General features: G+C 41.2%; 1 protein-coding gene across 1 annotated transcript; it reads left to right on the top strand.

The window, feature by feature from the left end:
• Positions 1–1,733: 1,733 nt before the first annotated feature.
• Positions 1,734–17,031, top strand: LOC115358473 (glutathione hydrolase-like YwrD proenzyme). The gene is made up of 12 exons (XM_030050471.1): positions 1,734–2,041; positions 3,508–3,661; positions 3,762–3,915; positions 5,591–5,797; positions 8,082–8,234; positions 9,046–9,133; positions 10,179–10,350; positions 10,917–11,073; positions 11,349–11,531; positions 13,213–13,297; positions 14,175–14,270; positions 15,991–17,031. Exons 1-12 carry the CDS (start codon positions 1,942–1,944, stop codon positions 16,134–16,136), a joined length of 1,695 nt encoding a protein of 564 aa, XP_029906331.1. The 5' UTR covers positions 1,734–1,941; the 3' UTR covers positions 16,137–17,031.
• Positions 17,032–18,985: the final 1,954 nt, after the last annotated feature.

Raw genomic sequence — 18,985 nt, 5'->3', positions numbered from 1 at the left:
GTTATGGCTGGATCACACACACACACACACACACACACACACGAAGACACTGGTTAATGTTCTACTGTGTGTTTTGTATACATGGAAACAGAAGAGGAGCCGACAGTTGGTCGATACGGCAAAGTTCCCGCTGCCATTCTGCATCTACCAGGCTTAGCGAGTCATATGTTAGACTGCTTTATTAGCCAGGCCTGTCTGATCTGCAGTGCAACCAAGGGTGTGACTGTTTGTCGTGGGATCTTACACAGATGTATGAAATTAACCCCATCAACTCCCCTAATCCCACTAGTGCATTTTTCTCACACATGCACGCTGCTTTGCTCAAAATAACAGAACTTTATTTTAAATTGCTTCCACAGTTACCAAATAGGTCTTAATGAATAACAGGGAAATGTCAATAAAATGATGAGGAAGAGATTTAGACATGTTCTGATTGATGTAATTGTGCACCCATAAAATATTTCCCTCGATATGACTTGACAAACGATATACCTTCTGTGACGTGTCACAACCAGCAGATACAGAAGATGTATGTGAAACTGCTGCACAGCACGGGGAGAAATGTCTTTTCTAATTTTGAAGCTACTTAAGGGGAAATTTAAAGGAAAAACAGAGTTTAAGGAGTTGATGATTTGGAGCACTGACATGCCAAAGCTGTGGTTTGAAGGTCTTGCAGCTTCAGGTTTTGCAGTTTTGATGTTTACTGCTCAAACTGGAGGTTTCCCGAGTCCTTTTTGAATTAGACTTCATGTCTGCCGGCCCAAGAGCTCATGATACCGTTTCAAAAGCCACTGCACCATTTCATAATTTCCTTTACTTTACTCTTAATGTGGAAAAACTGGCTTTGTGGAGGTTCCTCTGCATGCAAAATCACATACAGTATTCATATTAGTGTATGAAAAGAGAAAACAAACACAATTCTGATGGGGAAAAAAAGGCACCAAACCAAGATTTACAGTCAGGGGAATCATTAGGACTGCCATAACCTTTTATGCAACATTTTTCTGCTCTTGTCACTTCAAAGCCAGTTTATGTCTTAACCAGCAGATATAGAAATGCAGAAATTTAGTTATTTATCTAATTTATCTAACCTTTATTGATCAGGACTCAAGTTAGGTTGCAGGTTGTCTCTCCATGCAGAAAGTTCATCCCTATTCTAACATCACCACTCCTCAGATGGGCTGAATCAGGCCTGAAGATGAAAAAGGTAAATCAGTTGCAGGGTTAGGATCAATTTAGTTTTCATCTAATGCACTGAAAATAGAAACAGAGACTACTCACTAGCAGTAATAAAGCATTCATTCATTTTCAACTGTCAATCTGCAGGCTTTAAACTGACAAGCACCGTGGAAATTGGCATGTTTCTTGTTTGAACTTTGAAGAAAATATCCCTGGGGTTAATGATAATAATAATAATAATAATAATAATAATAACAACAACAATAATAATAATAATAATAATAATAATAATAATAATAATAATAATAATAATAATGATAACAATAACAACAAGTATTATTATTGTTGTTGTTATTGCTATTGTTGTTGTTGTTGTTGTTATTATTATTATTATTATTATTATTATTATTTTGAGTGTATTCAGGATTATACTACTTCATCACAGTTGTGTTTTACCTTGACGAATGGCAACATTTTTAGATTTGCATAGCTGCTGAAACCATGAGCTGCAAGTTAAATATCGATGTTATCGTCCTTCCTCCTGTCAGCCTGGTTCAGCCTTCTCAGTCGCTGTCCGACCAGTCGATCCCGTCATGTGGGTTTGTTTTTTGTGTCTTGTTTCTTCTGGTCGGAGAGGGAAATGGACGAACTTTGCTCCCTGCTGTTTCCCTGAGGATTGTGTGTGATGTGCACCGTGTGTTTCTGTGATGAAAACACTTAAAGTGTGAGGCAGGCTGAGTTAGTGGCTGATGGTTGAGCAGGATGGACACCGACCTCACCTTCTCCTCCCGGCGGTCACCTGTGCTGTGTTTACACGGCTGCTGCGCGTCCAGCCAGCCGCTGGCGACCGGGGCCGGACTGGGTGAGACAGACAGAGACAGAGACACAGACAGAGAATGGGGGCGTATTTTAATTTTTCTCCACGAATTTCAACAATCTAATGAGGGGATTTCCATTCATAATTTATCGTTACCCGTGGGGATTCCCTTTCTATACAACAAGGATCCTTCATGATACTTGTGATTCTGTGATTATTGCACTTTTGAGTGTTGCCATTGATTTTACTTTATTGTGTGATTTTTGGATTACTTTTTCCTTTCAAACACTGCACTGTGGAAAACAGCTTTATCACACTTCCAAAGACAGTTATCATGAGCATGTCAGTCAAATCTAGTTTTTAACATTTATTGCAGGCCTAAAGATATAAAAAAGAAGCAAAACATTGATCCTAACCTGATATGGCCTCATGTGTTGGTGGTGGTATCACTATTCGAGACTCTTCCTTGGCCTGATTTACCCACAGCAGCCTCATGTCTGACTCATCTTTACCTTCAGAGTCACTGAAGTTCCTCCAGACTTTTGATTCAAAGTGTGAAGCTGCAGCATCGAGCTCATGTTTTTCTGTCTGTCTTTAATTCCTGTGATTCTTATGGTGCCAAGCCAGAGACTCAAAGTATAAATGTTTATTTGACTAAATCAGACCACCATCTGTTGTATTCTAAGTGGCAATGTTTGTTCCACCTTGAACAAAATAAACATACGTTAAAGCAGGGTTGGGCGATATGGACAAAATCAAATATCATCGTATGCTTGACCAAATACCTCAGTATCGATATTGTGATGATATTGTAGATATGACTATTGGTGTTTTCATAAGGTATTCAAACTTAAAATAAACTAGATAAATTCAGATAAATAATCAATAGTAATGTGGATATGATGACCAGGTAGGTGCAGGTAAGTATCATAACAGCTACAGCAGTGAATAAGTTCAGAAATTGTCATCTCTTGACTGTGTTGCAGCCTTTAAAACCAGAATAAGACAACACCTCCGTCAGATCACAATATTATCGTGTCCAAATCCAAGACAATAAATAGTCTCATAACACAATATTGATATATTATTGTGATATTGTGCTGTCTTCAAATATCCAAAATGGCTATTCCTGTTATGACTGTTTGCAACAAAGTGTCTATTTGCCAAAAATGGACAAAATCTAGACAGTTTGCTCCTGACATGTTACTCAGGACTTTGGTGTCAGATGTTAGTTTGGGGTAAAATGTCTGATAATTAAATTTCACCTATAATTGTGCATCGCTTTTCCCTATTTTAACTCTTGACTGCCCCTACAACTCAAAGTACCGAAGGGTCCAACGAGCTCATGTGTACTAGTGCTTTAAATATAGGCCTATACACAGTGGCAGTCCCTGATGAGGACAGTAATTCATTCAAACCTTTATTTAGTCTCAGAGACACACAGAGGACTGAGGATTGAGGATTGAGGTCAAGCAACGAGTCACTGAACGTGCGTCTCAATCTGTGTCCAGACATCCTGAAGCGTGGCGGGAATGCGGCGGATGCTGCGGTTGCCATAGCAGCGGCGTTGGCGGTGACAGAGCCGTTTAGCACCGGGCCAGGTGGAGACGCTTTCTGCCTGTTCTACAACGCAGACACTGGAGAGATCAGAGGGATCAACGGCAGGTGGGGACACTCTCTCTCTTCACTCTGTCTCCATCAGGTACATATGTTTACTTGCATCTCTCTCTCTCTCTGTCTGTCTCTGTCTCTGTCTGTCTCTCAGCGGTCGATCTCCCAGAGCCCAGACCCTGGACCTCCTGGAGGGTCGTGGTTACAGCACCGACTCCCCCGTCCCAGTCCTGGATGCCTTAAACGTCACAGTGCCGGGAGCCGCTGCCTGCTGGTGTGATACTGTGCAGCTGTTTGGTAGCCACAAGGTCTGATCGCTTGTTTATGTCCGTCCGCTCCGACATTACAAGCACACAGCTCAAGTGCAGAGTTCATACCAGGATTTCAGTGTTCGTTTACTAATTTTAATGATAATTTCCAGTTTTTCCAGTGTTGCTGTTGCTCCACAGGTGGGGATGACCTGATCCTACACACCAGTTAGCAATCAGTGGTATGAAGAGATGACCATAAATAGCTCCCACACGGATGTAGCCTTAAATACTGAAACATAAGGTTTAAATCAAAATGAAAGCACATCATCACACCTCTTTTTTTGTTGTTACAGTGAGACATTTCCTACAGTTCCTCTAAATGGAAATCAGTCTTTTATTTTGCTGCTTTGTTTTCAATTTGGAGGCTACAGGCCGATGTGGCGTGGTAACTCAGTTTTTATGTAAGTTTATATATAAGTTATTATATAAAGGACTCTGTGCTTAATGGGAGTTTCACTGGTACTGGTAATCAATTCTGGTATCGCAATACCCCCAATTAATGCGTGAGTGTGCATGTGTGTGTGTGTGTGCTTGTGTATTTATATGTGAAGATTTTTGTGTCTAGGTGTGTGTTTCATGCAGCAAGGACAGTTACGTAATATAAATACCTTAAACATAAACACTACAAAAGCAAAGGGACCCAGAGTTAGGGGCAATTAAGCATACTGACTGAGAGGACAGGAAGTATACACACACACACACACACACCTGGCAGCGAGATGTGAGTGTGTGTTGTAAACAGCTGTGTTCCCAGCTGTGTCCCAGGTTCTGTATGTAGCTTTGGTCCCTCCTGTTTAAAACATGTTAAGTGCTGCCGAAGGTGAACCTCTGACGTGTAAACAAGGAGCGGACAAACCACTTCATGTCTCATCTTTTCCTTTATTTGGTCATAACAGCTCTTCTTCTTTGGCTGCTCACTCACGTGGTGGCTTGTGTTTTTTTTTTTTTTTTTTCATTCATGGCTATGTGATGTGGTCATCGCAGTGTGTCGTGGTCCTCATGAGGATTTTTTTCAGATGCTGATAGATATCATGATATGACTCATAAATACAAAAATCACATGTTAAATAATCAATTTAATGCTTAATTAGTCTCAGAATCATTAAAATTTTTACCCCCCCCTCCAACAAAAATGTTTAACCAACCTCCTCTTTAACATTTAATTGAAATGTTTTTCAAGTTTACAGATAAAAATACAGATTTGCTTGTTAGACAGCTGCTTTTTCGACACAGCAGCACTTTTTAACTGTGTGTCAAATCACCACATCGTCACCGTGGGATTCTGCTGAAAACCACCTGAGTGCAACACGGTCACCGCTGGTCCTCTGGGGGTCGTTGAAAGGCATTCTGGGAGCTGTAGGAAGTTATTAACTGCAGTAAAAGTAGATGACGCCGGCGGAGGGAAAGTGGGTGCAGCACGAAAAAGTCAATTACAACACTTCATGACAAAATAACCCCAGGAATGCCCTCAACATCGCAGACTGATGATGCAGAACAGTTGTATGAGGAATATTCATGAAACCGGCAGGAAAGGAAAATCCTGACAGGAAATCACAAATCAGTTTTAGCCTCGTATCTGCTCACTTCCTGTCCCACTGTGACTCACACTTCCTGCTCGGGGGAGATTTCCTGTGAGGTAATGCACGTGCGTTTCCTCTTCCTGTGTCCCCAGCTCTCCCTGCAGGAGGTGCTGGGCGGGGCGGTGCAGTTGGCGGAGGAGGGGTTTCCGGTTGCCAAGGTAACAGCTCACCACTGGGCGCACTGGGTGGCTGAATTGCGGCGTGCTGGGAAGGAACTAGGCGGGGACCTTTTGATCGATGGCCAGGCGCCCAATCACGGACAAGTATTCAGAAACCCCGGCCTGGCACGGACCCTGAAGGTAAACACCTAAAAATGACTTACAACAAACAAACAAAGAAGTGACACGACAGTGATGTCACGTCACGTGTTGGGACATCATTGTGCATGCGACCACACTTTTTTTTTTTTTTTTTCCAGAATTGATGTTATTCAAACATCCAGGAAACCGAACATGAAGACAGAACAATGTAGAAGTCGTTCTGTGAACTTGTCACCCCAGGGAAACCTTTGTGCTGACTTTTGCTAAACTTGACTTAACCTCCCATAGGGGAAGACCTTGGGTGAACCCAGGGGCATGCTGGGTAATTAACCCTACTAAACTGGACCCATTTGAAGAGAAAACAGGGAAGAGGGAGAGGTAGGGTTTGGGACGACGTTTGGCAAAAGGTTGAGAGGGAGGGGAGTGATAAGAGATGACCAGGAGGACGGGAGGGAGTGACCGGAGGAAAAGGGAGCGAACGAGGGCGAAACAGGGCCGAAAAATGAAAGGTGAAAGGAAGGATGAAGGGGAGAGGTGAAAGACAGAAGGAGAAGGACAGATGGGAGGGAAAGATGAATAAAGACAGGAGAAGGAAGGATGTAGGAGGTGAAGTGGTAGAGAGAAGGAGGAGCAAGAAGTATGTTGTGATCAAATAAAGTCACAACTAAGATTAAAAAGAATTAGTCATGCAAAATCATTTGAGTAAATTGAAATAAAAGTGATAACGATGTATCATTATTGTCGTTATCAAGACTATGTAGGACTAAACAGTCTCAGTGTTGGTTTATTACATTAAACATGAATGGATATCAGACTAAAAAATGAGATAGAAAAAAATATTGCAGCAAAACTAGAACTATAATGAACCCTGAGCAAAGTTTTTAAATCAATCTGAAGAGTGAGTGAGAGGAAAAAGGAAGAACGGATGAAAGAAGGAGTTTGTTACACTTAAAGGGATATTTCATCCATAATGCCAGATCCAGTGGGGAAAAAAAATGAATTACTGATGATATTTTTGAGACGGCATTTAGATCAAGTAACTCGCACTGAAATGATGATTTGTTTAACTGATCAGTCGATTAGTCAAATTAAAAGGTTATAATTTCGACTGTTGACCGGCTGTTTTAGTCGTCTGTGAAATGAAAATCCCATTTTGCTGATTTCAGCTTCATCAAGATACTTTGCTCGCTCGCAATTATATCATCAAAAAATCAATACTTTGTGTATTTTTTGGACTGTGGCAACAATAAAAAAAAAATCATTAGTTGTAGCCCTTCATGTGATTCTGAACGTCTCCTCTGAAACCATTTTAGGTGAGGCGGCATGCACATTTTTCCACGTCTTCATACTTCTCATACTCTCCCTACTCTGTGTGTGTGTGTGTGTGTGTGTGTGTGTGTGCGTGTGCGTGTGTGTGTGCTGGGTGGAGCAGTGATAATGGTGATATTCATAGAACCACGCTCATTCTGTAGCTTCCTGTCTGAGGGGCTTCAATAGAACGGTGTCCCAATTGTGTGTGTGTGTGTGTGTGTGTGTGTGTGTGTGTGTCACCACTACGGTATTCCAACTGTAGGTGTGCTGTATTGATCTGTCATTCACTGATTGATGCTGGACTGATGTGGCCGCTCGCTTCTCCGTGACTAATGCAAGCAATACCAAGAACGCCCACACGGCCCCCTTAACACCCCCCAACATACACACACACACACCCATACACACACACACACACACACACACACACACACACACACACATATTCCTGAGACAGTTAAACAATGGCAGTGACCTCAGCCATATTGATGGATGGTTTCCATGGCATCATAAGGGCCATTCCTCAGAGATGACTGTGTGTGTTACTCCCCGGTGGTGCACAATCACACATTCACAGGCACACACACTCCCTCTGAGTGATATCACATCAACGCACTGATCAGAGCGGGTTGATATACGCAATGAAAGCCGACCCATCGCCCACATGTTTTTCAACCCATTCAACCCTGGTGAGATTCATGGCATTTGATTATGCGAGGCAGTGAATCACTAAAAATCTCATTTTCAATGTTTCTCTGTTTGTGAGACACAGAGGCAACAGAAAAATAAATGTTTCTTTGGCTATAATCAAATTTGGGATCAATTTACCCCAAAGCTGCATATTTTGTTATTATTTAGTGAGAAGTCTTAGAAGGTTTGACCTGAAATATTTTGCGCTGTAAACAATAATCTGCACTGGGCAAGGATAATCCCTGTGTAAATCAGCTGGCACACTGATTGATTGATTTATTGATAGATGAATGGGTTGATTGATGGACTGCTGTATTAACAGGAGCTCGGTGAGCGTGGCAAGCCCGCGTTTTACCAGGGCAGAGTGGCCCAAGCCATCGTTGATGTCATCAGCCAGCATGGAGGAGTCATGACCCTGGATGACCTCAGCGGCCATGACAGTGAGGTCATCGCCCCCGTCAGCGCAGACTACAAGGTGAGGTCTGACACTGTAACACCAGAGACGGGGAGGGAAGAGAGGTGGTTCATTGTAATGGAAGAATAATGACACCTCTGCGCCCAAAACTTAAGTGGGTTTGCCATATTTTTGTTTCTTCTACCAATAAAAGCACATGAGGCTTATTTGTCTGAGCAACACATTTGAAATAATGAAAAATAATTTGAAGTGATCATTCTTTACATCCTAAAAAAAAAAATCATCTTCTGGATGCATTTTGATGACAGTGGCTTTTGGTGCAAAACTGTTGTGTGTGTCATGTATGAAAGGGATGGATTTAGGATTTTGGGTAACACTTTACAATAAGAGTACAACAATTAACGTTAGTTAATGCTGTAATAAACATTAAGTAACAGTTAACTAACTGTTAACAAATGTGTCTAAGAATCATGTACTAATGCTCTTCATGCTAAGGTATTAATTTATATGTTATTTAAGGGTTATTGTAAATATTATTAACATTAGTAAATGTCATAATAATAATCATTAACTAACAGTTAATTAACCATTACGGCATTAACTAACGTTAATTGTTGTACTCTTATTGTAAAGTGTCACCGGATTTTGTTACTGAATTTATAGAAAGTAACAGAGTCATACCCACAGTGTGAATAGCTAACATTACTGAGGACATCACATTCATTTATTTTGACCTGGGTTACACCTCTGCCCTTCCCTGCATCCTATTTGGTAATACCCTGGTAATGTGTATGCTTAGAAAAAGCTGTTTTTGATGTATAAAAGATGAATTTATTGCTTACGTGCCTGCCGACGTGCCATGTGTGTTCAGGGTGTGCGTCTGTGGGAGCCTCCACCCAACAGTCAGGGACTGGCTGCCCTGCTGGTGCTCAACATCCTCGAGAACTTCCCTCTGAAAGGTAACGACAAGGACAGAGTCCATCCGGCAGCTTCCATCTTATGTCTGAACGTGCTGGAGCTTCTCAAGTGAAAATATCATCCAGTGTTGAGGGGTCACACACTTACATAGAAATTGTATGTGAGGAGTTTATACTGCAGTCATTTTGACATGAACTAGCAGGTCAGCACAGGTGTTGCTAATGATATTAATCACGGTTGTGTTGCATTTAAGTCCAGCAGAGACTTTAGGGCTTTGTTAGAGCTACAAGAAACCGAATCTTAATTAATGTCATCAGTAACAGCTGTGTTTATGGGTGTGTTGGTGTGTCCAAACAGTTCAACAACCATACCTTTTTTTAATCTGTCATGTAGCCTGTTTATTTCACTGCACACATATTTTACATTACTACTGACCATTTTCCATTTTAGATTTTTCAGTATAGTTTGTTTTCTACCTCCCAGAGAGCCGTTTGTTGCCATTCATTTTGTTATGATACTCAAATCAACATGCCCAGATCTGAAACTTGCTTGAGACAGGTAACTGATCATCTTACCCAAATGCATTTTTGTCCAAGCTACTTTTTTGTTTTGTGGTCATTTAGTTTAATATGTGTATTAATTTGCTGGTGGGAAGCTCCAACATGCTGAGTTGGGAAATCAAAATCAGAAGACAAAGATGAACATTGTGAAATGAATGACACGGATCTGAAGACCTTACGCAGTGATTAATGTATCTGATAGCACATAAATGCACAGAAATGCTTTCCATATTAAAGAGCACGTCTCTGCCAGAAAATAGGCCCTGAGGAAAAGATTTAGTTTTATAGACTAAATTCAAATGCCCTTGAGTACTAAACCCAGACAGAACATTTTAAATGAGGTTTATCACAGAAATTTTTTTTGTGCCTTGGAAAATGGTAGTAATGTAGTAAATGTGTAAGTCATGTTCAGTGTAATAATTTTACCTTTTGGACAAATGTGACATGGGTAGATGAATTTGATGTGCAACAATCTGTGGGAACACTGATGATCCCTGTGTGTGTGTGTGTGTGTGTGTGTTTGTAGCTCTGGGCCACAACAGCCCTGCGTACGTCCACGTCCTGGTGGAGGCGGTCCGCTTGGGCCTCGGAGACGCTCTGCATTACCTCAGCGACCCCGACCATGTGACCGTCCCCCTGGAAACCCTGTTGGATAAAAACTACAGCCAGCAGCAAGCCCAGCGCATCAGCATGGACAGGTGCGTCTGTGTGTGTGTGTGTGTGTGTGTGTGTGTGTGTGTGTTGATACCAATGCGTACCAGTCTTGCTCTGTTTGCTTTAGATAGGACTGTTGACTTTACTTCCACAAACTGGATCATCCCTGCATGTCATGTCCCATCTCCACTCCGCTGTCTCCTCTGTGTGTCTCTCTGTGTGTGTGTGTGTGTGTGTGTGTATTTTGGCAACAATGAGTTTATTTAGCGGTCATTACCGTAGACTTTGAACTATTGGTATTCATCAGCTGCAAGACAAACACACACATAGTCACAAAACCATAAAACTTCCTAATGCTCACTGTACACACACACACACACGCACACACACACATACACACACAATGTAGTTCCACATCCCCACATTGTTAATGTAGTTTTATATTCTAATAACCCTAGACAGATCATGGAGTTAGATTAATTTTCTGTCACCTCACCCTCACCGTTAACAAACCGACCAACCTTAACCCGACCTGACACTAATGTCACTGACAGTAATTTCAGCTGTGTCTGGTGTGTGTGTGTGTGTGTGTTCACGTTCGTGTTCACAGCGCCATGGAGGGAGTGAAGCCTGGCCTGACGACAGGAAGTGACACGGTCTACTTCTGTGTGATTGACAGCCAGGGAAACGCCTGTTCGTTTGTCAACAGCATCTACATGGGCTTTGGAACTGGGCTGGTCCCAAGGGGCTGTGGATTCTCTCTGCAGGTGTGTGTGTGTGTGTGTGTGTGTGTGTGTGTGTGTGTGTGTGTTTGAGAGATTCTCCCCTCATTTAGGTACTCAGCTATAATAATAATCATAATAAATACATTTAATAGCCCTTAACTAAAAGCAGAATGTGCAATGAACTTTACAGCAAGGCTTTAAAACGAGGAAAACAACAAGAAAAGTAGTTTAAAAGTAGAATAAATAAAATTTGTCAAGTAAAACATTATCTCTCATCACTTCGAATAACGGTGTCTCTGTATATTTCTCCGTCTCAGAATCGAGGCTCCAGCTTCTCCCTGCAGCATAACCATAGTAACTGTGCTGCCGGGGGGAAGCGGCCATACCACACCATAATGGCCGCCCTCCTCACTGACTCCGCCCACATGTCAGACAGACCACGCCTTCTCGCCGCGCTGGGGGTGATGGGAGCTTTTATGCAGCCGCAAGGACACGTTCAGGTATCCGGACGCGAGAGTTTTACCGAGGGTTTTCACGCTCAGGTGGCTCGGCGTCGGTGGAGTGAGACGTGCAGGATGTTAACTTTCAGATGAAGTCAGAAGGCGAATGCATGTTTCACACACTGCTAAACATCAGCTGGGCTAAATCTTGCGAAAATTATCACATTTATTTACAAAAAAATGAGACTGATCATCAGTGATTGTCGGCTGAAATGCTGACTCCTCTATCCCAGTGTGTACGTGTCACTTTTGTCATTATGTCTTTTTGTAAATAGGCTGTATTATTATTATTACTGGTTATTTGTGTGTAAAATATGCCTTTGACTTTTTACTTACCAGTTAAACAGTAAAATAAACATACACTACTCACAAAAAGTTAGGGATATTCGGCTTTCGGGTGAAATTTCAGGATGAACCTAAAATGCATTATAACCTTTACAGGTGAACTTAATGTGACCTTCTGTAAACTTTTGAATGCACATGTCCAACTGTTCAGTGTTTCAGTACTTTTTGCACAAGTTGCTGTTCTCTAACAAGGAGTTTAACGGCAAAATTCACATCAGGTGTTTGATGCTCCAGCTCATCGAGGTCGTATCATTAGGGAATGGCTGCTGGAGACTGGGGTACCTCAAATGGAGTGGCCTGCACTTTCTCCAGACCTGAATCCCATAGAAAACCTATGGGATCAGCTGAGTCGCCGTGTAGAGGCTCGGAGCTCTGTACCCCAGAACCTCAATGTCCTGAGGGCCGCCCTTCAAGAAGAGTGGGATGCCATGCCTCAGCAGACAATAAGTCGACTTGTGAACAGCATGAGACACTGTTGTTGGCTTTTGTTTCAAGAAATTGTTTGAGATGAGGAAATCACCAGTGTATGCTTCTACTTAAATGCCCTACTTTCATGATATAATATCACTGTAGCGTGAACTTTTTATATTTTCCATAAATTTCACCCAAAAGCCAAATATCCCTAACTTTTTGTGAGTAGTGTATGTGCGCCCATAGACATTCACACACCTGTTTACCTGTTGTGTATCCATCAGAAAAAATACACATGGCTTTAATAGGCAGGCACACACTGATACATAAACAGCGTACACACAAGCTACAGCAATATAATGGAGAAGAAATGAAATTACAGTGTGGCACAAAATTTTTAAAATTTTTATTTTATTTAATTTTTTTTATAATTTTTTACATTTTTTACATTTTTATTTAATTTACCACAAAACTGTATTTGCTTTCAAAATTGTATATAAAATCAAAAATTTGTTATATTTTGACGCAATTTTTGAGATCAACTGTTTTAACTGATTTTTGAGATTAACTGTTTATTAGGTTATATAACATTTAAAGAATTCTGATAATACTTAGGAGGCTTGTACCTACTAATCCAGTGCAACATTTCATCCTGCATTTGTATTTCATTTAGATATGTACATTATTCAGTAGTAACTGGGTTAGAATGACAAGACAGAGAGGTGTAATGCAGAGATGAATAGAGCACATTAGGGTAATTTCAAACGGTGCTTTTGTCCGTGTGTTTTAACCCGCTGTGTGTGCCAATCCAAAGTGTTCAGCCCATTTCCACCCACAGAGAAAAAGACAAGTAGCTTTAATAACCTTAAATAATTTGTGTATAATATGCGGAAACGTTGATAGTGGTCGTTTCTCCTGTGTTGAGGTGTTGTTGAACATGCTGGAGTTTGGGATGGACCCTCAACAGGCTCTGGATGCCCCAAGAGTCAACGTACAATATGACCCCAAAGGTACCACCCCCACCCCACTCAATACACACACACACACACACACACACACACACACACACACACATACATTGGAAACAGCATCATTGAGCACCTGTCTCCTTTACCTAGTAAATCATGGCGTGCTTAATTGTGTGTGTGCATGTGCATTTGCATGTGCATGTGTGTGGGTGTGTGTTTAGTCAAACTACTGTCTGACACCATATTTCCTGGTGTGAGGGTTATGTAATATTTTAGAAGAGGACACTGGCCTTATATCAGTTTTGAGCTATCAGAATGGCTCGAAAAGTTGGACAAAATGAATGACAAATGGATGAAACTGGATTCTTGTAATCAGCCTTTAAGTTTCCACGGAGGAAATTAGTTTCAAAATCAGAAATGGTGCAGTCAAATGGTGCATAGTGCTCATTATCAATTTATTTGAATGTTGCCTTATCTCCCCTATGGAGAAAAGAGTAATATTCAGTGTTAATAATAGCAATGTTAGCATAGGTAGAAATACTGCTTGTACAGTGATAAGAACAAGAATAAAATGTTATACCTCGTGTTGTGTTGCAGTTATAAAAAGATGTGGCATTATATATCAGCATATGTCAGCCGCCATGCAAACTAATAGCCAACAAAGTCCTGGTTTTGTTCTGCTGCACAATGACGTCATGTAACTTGATTTGCATATTATAAAGGGATTGTGGGTTATTTGAAAATCCAAAGTTTAGCTGTGAATATTCATATTTAAATGAACAATGACACATTTAATTCCTCTAATTAATTAATTTGTGATATATTGCTCATGAGAGTGCAAACCTTTGTTTCTGCTCTGTGTTCATATAAAGTGGTTTCTGTTGAAATCTTATTCTGATTGGTCGGTCTGTCTGTCCAGCTGATCAGTGGTTGGTTAATCTGGAGGAGGGCGTCGACCAGGAGGTAGCAGAGGAGCTGAGAAGGCGGGGCCACCAAGTCAACTGGCCAATCACAGGTGCGTTGTTGTTGTTTTTTACACATTTACTGTTTGCATTGTTTGCCCTGTCACATTTTTATTTTGAATTTTTATTTACGTAAAGCTTCTGTCCCACAAAGTACTGTGTAAATAAAATGCATTAGGAGTTGACAGCTATCAAAATTTTTTTTTTTTAACATGTTTCTGTTTAAAGGTGCATGTTGCATTTTTAAATATCGATGTATCATTGTCAGATAAAGTTTGATATCTTGGTGTAACTGTTGCACACAAATGAGACCATGATTGATATAACTCTTTATCTTATACATTAGTCATAAAAAAACCAAGATCATATTTTCCATATACTGTTGCTTCCCATCACAAAGAAGTTGTTGCCACTTGTGCCTCCCCTTCTCTGGCGTTGTTTTTAGTTTTTCACTTTACTGAGGATGAACCTGTTGGAGGTGATTTTTTTCTTCTTTTTTTCTTTTCTACCACCGTCCCTCTGACCGTCTGCCCCGGCCAGTAACTCTGAACGCTTCAGCTCCATTCACATTGGAAGACCAGCCTCCTCCTGTTTTGTGCTGTAAAGCAATGTCTTTTTGTGTAGTAAAGCAGATCTCCTGCTAAAATCAACCAGGTGATCAAGGCCAGTACAGGCTGCTGTTGGTCTTGCTTGTTTATGGTAGTTACACTAATATTTGAAATGAATATTTGAAATTGAAATTTGTAAACTAACAAAGTCACTCCTGCTTTGGGGTTCACGTTAGATCGCTTGTATAAAACCAAAAGCTGAGATGAAAAATTTCTTCTTTGAGATGGAAATGAGGGATGAATTTCACTCTTGCTCTCTTTTCACTCTTTTTTGATTACTTGGATTATTTTGTCTCTGACCTCCAAGTTGAAAATGTGGTGAAGGTGCAGACTTTCAGGGACAAAGTAAGCTGCTTTGAATGAACTTTTTTTTTTTTTTTTTGCTGCCTCCTGTGCTGATTGCAGCGACAGGGGCTCTGATCTGAAATTTGGACACGTTTATCGGCACAATGTGCGCTTTCAGAGACACTTTGAATGAAACATCTAGGAGGTGAAGCGGAGGGCAGAGGAGGAGCTCATTCTCGGGTCCATACATACATGCAGAAAGCTCAAACCAGGAAATAACAACAGAGTAGCTGTAAATCATAGACTGTAATGACTCTCCCATTGTAAGGGGTTATTTGATTGTAAAAAATGCCTGTAATGTTGCTTAATGTAGCTTTAAAATGCGACATTTTACACCTTCAACTGTGTAGATGTCGACTCGAAATGAAGAATCACTAATTATTGAAATGAATTATTGACAATGTGTTTTATAACATTTCACCAAGTTCCCTCCCTGCATCCATCTATTAAGCCTCGGGCCGTCTTGACAGTGTTTCAGGTTATATGTGTGGACTCACTGTCCTCACAGCTCCATTGTTTGCATAAAGTTTGAGTTATAACGCCCATGATATGAGGGTTGATAATAATTAACACACAGAGCAAATAACAGGCAGCAAATGTCCACCTACTGCTCATTGCTGGACATAAAAGCTATGTGCATCTCCCCGAGTTAAGCCACACCTCTACCCTGTCAGCACACCTGTATCCCACCTCATGACTGCAGCGCCACCTAGCTTAGTGCGGCTACTTTTGGTTTAATTGTGGGGGAGAGAAAAGCGCAACAGAGAGAAATTTGATGATGACGTCAATGTTTTTTTTTTTTTTTTTTTTTCACCCACAGGCCACAAGAGGTCTCAGTTTGGGCGGGGTCAGATCATCACAGTGGGGGATTGGTGGAACCCATCTGTCAATCAAGCCGATGGTCCAACCAGGGTGCTGTGGGCGGGGTCGGACCCCAGAGCAGATGGATGTGCTCAGGGATACTAGACAGACGTCCTCTCTCTTCTCTTCTCTTCTCTTCTCTCCTTTTCTCGTTTCTTCTCCTCACTTCTCTTCTCTTCTATTTTCTTCTCAATGATTGTAATCAAATAAATCGATCAGGGAGTTCTCTGAATGTAATTCCTGCACTTGAAATGTGGAACTGAAGTATATTTTTGTGCAGTCATTTTCAGTGAAGATCAGCTTGTTTCCTTGGTTTCATCGTCTCTCGTCCTGAAATCTTTTGTTGTGAAGCTGTGATGTGACGCGCGCTTCCAGAACTTGTACGTGCATCTCAACTATTTGGTTTTACCCATCTGTCCATGTTTTCTCCATTATTAACTCTCTTGATTTGAGACTGAAGTTAACTGATGAAGCACTGTTGGTGTGTTAGTGTGCTCACTGTTTAGCTCGGCCTTAAAGGTAAAACAGTGCAAAATGCTAAAAATCTTTCTGTGATGATGCCATTCATAACACAGACAGCCTTCCATAACTGTTTTATAGAGATTTGTCTGGTTCAGGTCATTTAATTATTAGGTTTATGTCTTCCCTCAGGAGTATCATTTTACAAAGACAAATAAACTGAGTTGAGTTGACATTTAATTTCATTCAAAGCCATATATGTTGGTTGGTTAATTAGATCGCTTTGTGTCATTTTTTTAACATAAATTTTAAAATGAAGGATGTTTGTTTCTGTGTTGTTGGAAACAACCACATATTTAACAGTCTGTTTCAAATATCTCGATCTACAAATGATGCTGGGTCTATTCATAATGATTTTGTATGGCTTTTATAAAGGGAAATAAATGAATTTTTACATTGAAGTTGTGTTTATTTCTGCTCTGGGGTTCTTAACCCTCCTGTTAGCTTCAGATTTACCAACTCCAGTATCTTAAACCTCCTGAAAAGCATTAAAATAAAAATTGTTACCCAAGTTTATGTCTTGCTGACTATCTAAATAGCCCCTTACATAAAACATAACCTAAGTTCTTGTGGGAATCAGGTTTTTCTCCCCCAAATGTCACATTAACTGTCAGTGGTTGTGGTGCTACTACAGGTGTGTTGATGTTAGGTGAGGGCCCTGAAGAAAATTTTGAGACAAGTCCATTTTTTCGATGATTATAAATGGCATGTTAAAGTTCCTCAGTGTCATCCAAACCAGCTAAAGCAAATGTGTGTAAAGCCTAGTAACACCTGCAGCTACAAAATGTGTCCAGGACATATTTACCCACTTGTCCCCCCTAAATTAGGAAAAGCCAAGAAATACGAAGCCAAAGTAGCGTCTGCTACTGTGATCAAAGGCTCAGTGTCTGTTGTTATCTCCCCACCTGCCGACTTATCTCCTGTAACATGATGCTCGCAAGTTGCTGTAAATGATAAAAACATGTTGCCAAAATGTTGCCAGATGTGCATCCCTGAGGTAAAGTCAAATGGGAAATGGGAATCTGTGGCCTAATTCAACTGGAGAATCCTTCATCAAACAGAAATGATTTGCCTGATGAAGCTCTAGCACAGAAACATCACATACAGATGTATGACTGTGAGTTAGACAGTGTGCCAGAGTCTGTTTGCAGCTGTGGATCCACTCGTCTCTCTCCTACACACCTGTCTCATGAAACAGGTGTGTGACGTCTTCCTCATACCATGAAAAAGACTGGAAGCTCTGCTCTAATCCTCAGGTAGTATTGATTTTGTTGCTCTGATGCTCAGTTCAGCTGTTCAGTAACATTAGGGGATAATTTTTTTATTTTTGAAATCTATTTTCTTTTTTATACCACTAGACTTTGCGCTCACTACTGCCTTTGTGTTGGTTTTGTCATGGTGTTGTTATTGTTTGGTTTAAACTCTCCTGGCTGACAATACGTCTCCACATTGGTCAGCAGGAAGTGGGTCATGGAGGGACTTCCTGCTTCCTGTCTGAGTCACCGTGGCCCTTATGAGCACTGCCACCACCCTCTGGGTATCATCTGGTGGGAATCACCTATCCCTCTCTCTCTCTCTCTATCACACACACACACACACACACACACACACAAAGAAACACACACTTCATGTACAAAACATTAGGGAAATTCTACACTTCATGATCTTCACTGATGAGGTGATTCCAGGCAAACGCTAATATTCCATATTGATTTTCCTTATTAAATCCAGCCTACAGCAATCACAAAGGAGATTAACCGAAGCAGACAGGTTGTATTGGAGTTTGTGAGATTTGAATTAAGAGATGTGGGTTGTGCAACTCAGGATCAGGAAGATGTTCCTAATAGTTTGTAGATTAAGTGAATGTTGTAGTTATTTACATGTCACAGATCATTATATGGGAGCCCAGTGTGTGTCCCAGCAAGCTGGTGTGTGTGTGTGTGTGAGACGACAGATTGGGTTGTATGTTTGTGTGCAACAGACATAAGTGGGTGGTGTGTGTGCACTTTATCTGCGTGTATATTTTTAGCTATAGGGAAACGCCTTGTTGCGTCTCAACACGCTACACACTCAGTGTAAATAAGGAGGGAGAGGGTGCATTTTACTACGAGCCTACGCAGCAATCTGCATGTTGTTTGTGAGCGAGAGGATTTTGAAATGTGAGCGTCTTGGGAAACGGTTTGTAAGTCCCAGTTGTGGTGGAGCAGGTGGCTGAAATATGCCGGCAGTCCGGCACAAATCTCTTGATGCAGCAACTCGGTGCTGAAGTGGACTTTGTTTCCGCGTTGATCTCCTTACAGACCCGGTCTCCCCTGGCACCGACCCGTCAGCGTTATAAAGAGCTGTGTGTTCTGTCTGGCCAGACGCTCTCCGTTTTTACATAATCTGCTTGTTAGTGCAGCTTGTTAAGTGTCCGGCCCCAGATTACAACTCAG

This window comes from Myripristis murdjan, chromosome 4 (assembly GCF_902150065.1).
Source record: "Myripristis murdjan chromosome 4, fMyrMur1.1, whole genome shotgun sequence".
Lineage (NCBI taxonomy): Eukaryota > Metazoa > Chordata > Actinopteri > Holocentriformes > Holocentridae > Myripristis > Myripristis murdjan.
This window is presented reverse-complemented; position numbering and strand designations above follow the sequence as displayed.

Excerpts from the sequence above, each read along its gene's own strand:
- LOC115358473 (XM_030050471.1), top strand. The coding sequence starts at position 1,942 with ATGGACACCGACCTCACCTTCTCCTCCCGGCGGTCACCTGTGCTGTGT. Across the intron at positions 8,235-9,045 it reads CCGTCAGCGCAGACTACAAG|GGTGTGCGTCTGTGGGAGCC; the intron begins GTGAGGTCTGAC and ends ATGTGTGTTCAG. Across the intron at positions 11,532-13,212 it reads AGCCGCAAGGACACGTTCAG|GTGTTGTTGAACATGCTGGA; the intron begins GTATCCGGACGC and ends TCCTGTGTTGAG.